Genomic DNA, 2428 nt, shown 5'->3' with positions numbered 1-2428 from the left:
TTAGGCTCTGGGGACACCAAGAAGCACCAGTCATGGTCCCTGCCCCTAGAGGGGTGCTCAGCTCTCCTCCCTGCCTCCTCCCTGCCCCCTACTCCCCTCCCTTGCCCCATGACACTTGACTCGATGTGATTCACGGAAGCTAGTTTATTTGGATTGGCTTTTCACGGGGCCAGGTTGGGCCGGGAGGTGACCAGGGCTGAAGCTCGGTCCTAGGGATGTTGGTCCCCTTCCTCAGCACTGCGGCGGCCGAAGTCCATCCATCCGTACGCTTCTTCTTCTTCCTCCAGCCATGGCCCCTGCTTCTTGGACAGGTCTGAGGGTCAGAGGTAGGAGAGGAGGTGAGCATGGAGAAGGACGCCCGGCCTCCGGGACTGAGGCCAGGGCCCAAACTGGCCGGTGAGGCCAGCAGGACGGCTGCCAGCAGCTCCTACCTGCCACCGCGTGTGGGGGACTCTGGAACCTCAGCTGCCTTTGGTGGTGAGAGGCTGGGCCTTGCTGGTCCAGCCAATGTGGCTCCAGGCCCCTCTTGGTCCCTGGAGCTGAGGGTACGTCCTGCAGCTGGGAGCGGGGCTTCCAAGAAGCTTCAGAGAAGGTGGCCAGAGCCAGCGCCAAGATGAGGGCGCACACGCACAGTCGCGGCATCCTGTCTGCGAAGCAGAGAAAGGCCGAGCTGGAAGGTGGGGCAGCCAGGCGTCCGAGGCAGGGCCTGGGCCAGAGGGACTCCAGGTCCTTTCCTGGCAGCTCTGCAAGTCCGTGAGGGCTGTGGACTGTCCCTGCCAGTCCCCCTGCCTCCAAACCTTGCCCCGTCCTCCTTACCCACCCGAATCCCAGCGACTGCTTTTCTCAGAGGAACTGAAAACCCAGAGGAGCGGTTTTTCAAAGGTTAGGCACAATTTGGGGCCATGTGAGCAGCTCTGTGAATGTTCCTTGTCATTTAAGGTGAACTTTAAAAGCACCACCAAAGGAACACACACATTCAGCTGCGCTACAGACCACACGGGGTCTCTTTGGAGACCTGCAGCCTATTCACGGCTCCCAACACTAGCCATGCGTTGTGCAACATGGTAGCCACTAGCCCATGTAGCTTTTTACATTTAAATTAATTAAGATAAAAAGGTCTTCCCCTGCACTAGCAGTATTTCCAGTGCAGACGTGGCTGCTGGGTAGCATATTGGGCCGTGCAGATAGAGAACGTGACCATCATCATGGAAAGTCCTTTTAGACAGAGCTGGTCTAGGAAAGAGCTTGAGGTGGGGCCCAGGAACCCTGGGTTCCAGACCCAGCTCTGCTCAATAATGTGGGTCATAGCTCCCTCTGGGCCTTAGTTTTCTCACCGGAGAGATGGGAGAGTAGCCTTTGTCCTTCTCACCCCAGGGCTGGCTGAGTGTGGAGTAGGAGGGTCAGGACTGGGCCCTGGGTGAAGCAGCAGGCCAGCTCCAAGGCAAGGGTTGGGAGGCCAGAGTGGGTCCTAGTGCCGAGACCTAGTCTGACCCCCGGCTAAAGGAAGGGTCCCAGCCCTGGAGGCACCGGGATGTGAGCCTGGTACCGAGGCAGGTTGTGGGGTCTCATCAAACCTCTTCCCAGAATCTCCCTCCCCCGGGTGCTCTCACCTGCAGAGCTGGAAGTTGGATGATGCTGAGGTCTGTCTGGTGCCTCTCAGTTCTCTGCCGGGCTGGGTGCTCCAGTCCTGCCTTATAAAGTCCTCAAGGCCCCTCCCAAGCCCTCCTTTCCCATGAGGCCAGGCTCCCCACAGCAAGAAGAACCCCTGCCCCACCCTGCCATTTAGAATGAGCCATCCGGATGTGGGGGAAGAGAAGGGGAGTTGAACATCATGGTGAGGGGCAGGAGCAGGGTAGGGTTCGTCCTTCAGCTGGTCTTGAAGGCAGGCAGGAGACAGGCTCCCTGGGGTCAGGGGTCTGGTGCTCATCCCTGGGACTACTTCTCATTTGGGGGGCACCTGAGGCAGGTGGACCAAATGACCTTAGATTCAGAGAAAGCATATTTCACCATATACTGATGTTTGAAGATCAATGTGAACGTAGAGTGACGTATTGATCCCTGTCCCTTCTGCTGGCCTCTGCAAACAGGACGTGTCATGGTTATCAGGAGCAATGGGCCATGGGCTGAAGGCCTCACTCTCTGCCTAGTAGCTGCGTCCTGGTTGGCTCTGAACCCCTTCATCTTCCCTTACCTGGAAACCCCCAAGTAGCACCCCCTCCCCTGTGCCCTCTGTGCCAGGCTGGATTTAGCTTGCAGCCACCCCTGCATCTGCCCAGGTCTGCTCCTCTTCCCCTGCCTCTTGCAAAGCCCCTACCCAGAGCCAGTTTCATGAGGGTCCTCACCTCAAGGCCCAAGGGAAGACTAATCTACATGACGCACTTGCCACTTTTCAATTTAAAAATACATCTTAAGACGCTTAGCAGAGAGA

The 2428-nt window shown here is 57.7% G+C and overlaps 1 protein-coding gene across 1 annotated transcript; it reads right to left on the bottom strand.

Moving 5' to 3' along the window:
• Positions 1-209: 209 nt before the first annotated feature.
• GAST (gastrin) lies at positions 210-642 on the bottom strand. Its single transcript, XM_036267645.1, has 2 exons — positions 432-642; positions 210-313 (listed from the first exon to the last, which is right to left on the bottom strand). The coding sequence occupies exons 1-2, from the start codon at positions 640-642 to the stop codon at positions 210-212; spliced, it is 315 nt and encodes a 104-aa protein (XP_036123538.1).
• Between the last annotated feature and the right edge of the window lie 1786 nt (positions 643-2428).

This window comes from Molossus molossus, unplaced genomic scaffold (genome assembly GCF_014108415.1).
Source record: "Molossus molossus isolate mMolMol1 unplaced genomic scaffold, mMolMol1.p scaffold_m16_p_19, whole genome shotgun sequence".
NCBI lineage: Eukaryota > Metazoa > Chordata > Mammalia > Chiroptera > Molossidae > Molossus > Molossus molossus.
This window is presented reverse-complemented; position numbering and strand designations above follow the sequence as displayed.

What these genes read in the sequence shown, in the direction of transcription:
- GAST (XM_036267645.1), bottom strand. Translation starts at nt 642, where the DNA reads ATGCCGCGACTGTGCGTGTGCGCCCTCATCTTGGCGCTGGCTCTGGCC. An exon ending in TCCCCCACACGCGGTGGCAG is followed by an intron (nt 314 to 431) that starts GTAGGAGCTGCT and finishes TCTGACCCTCAG; the next exon opens with ACCTGTCCAAGAAGCAGGGG.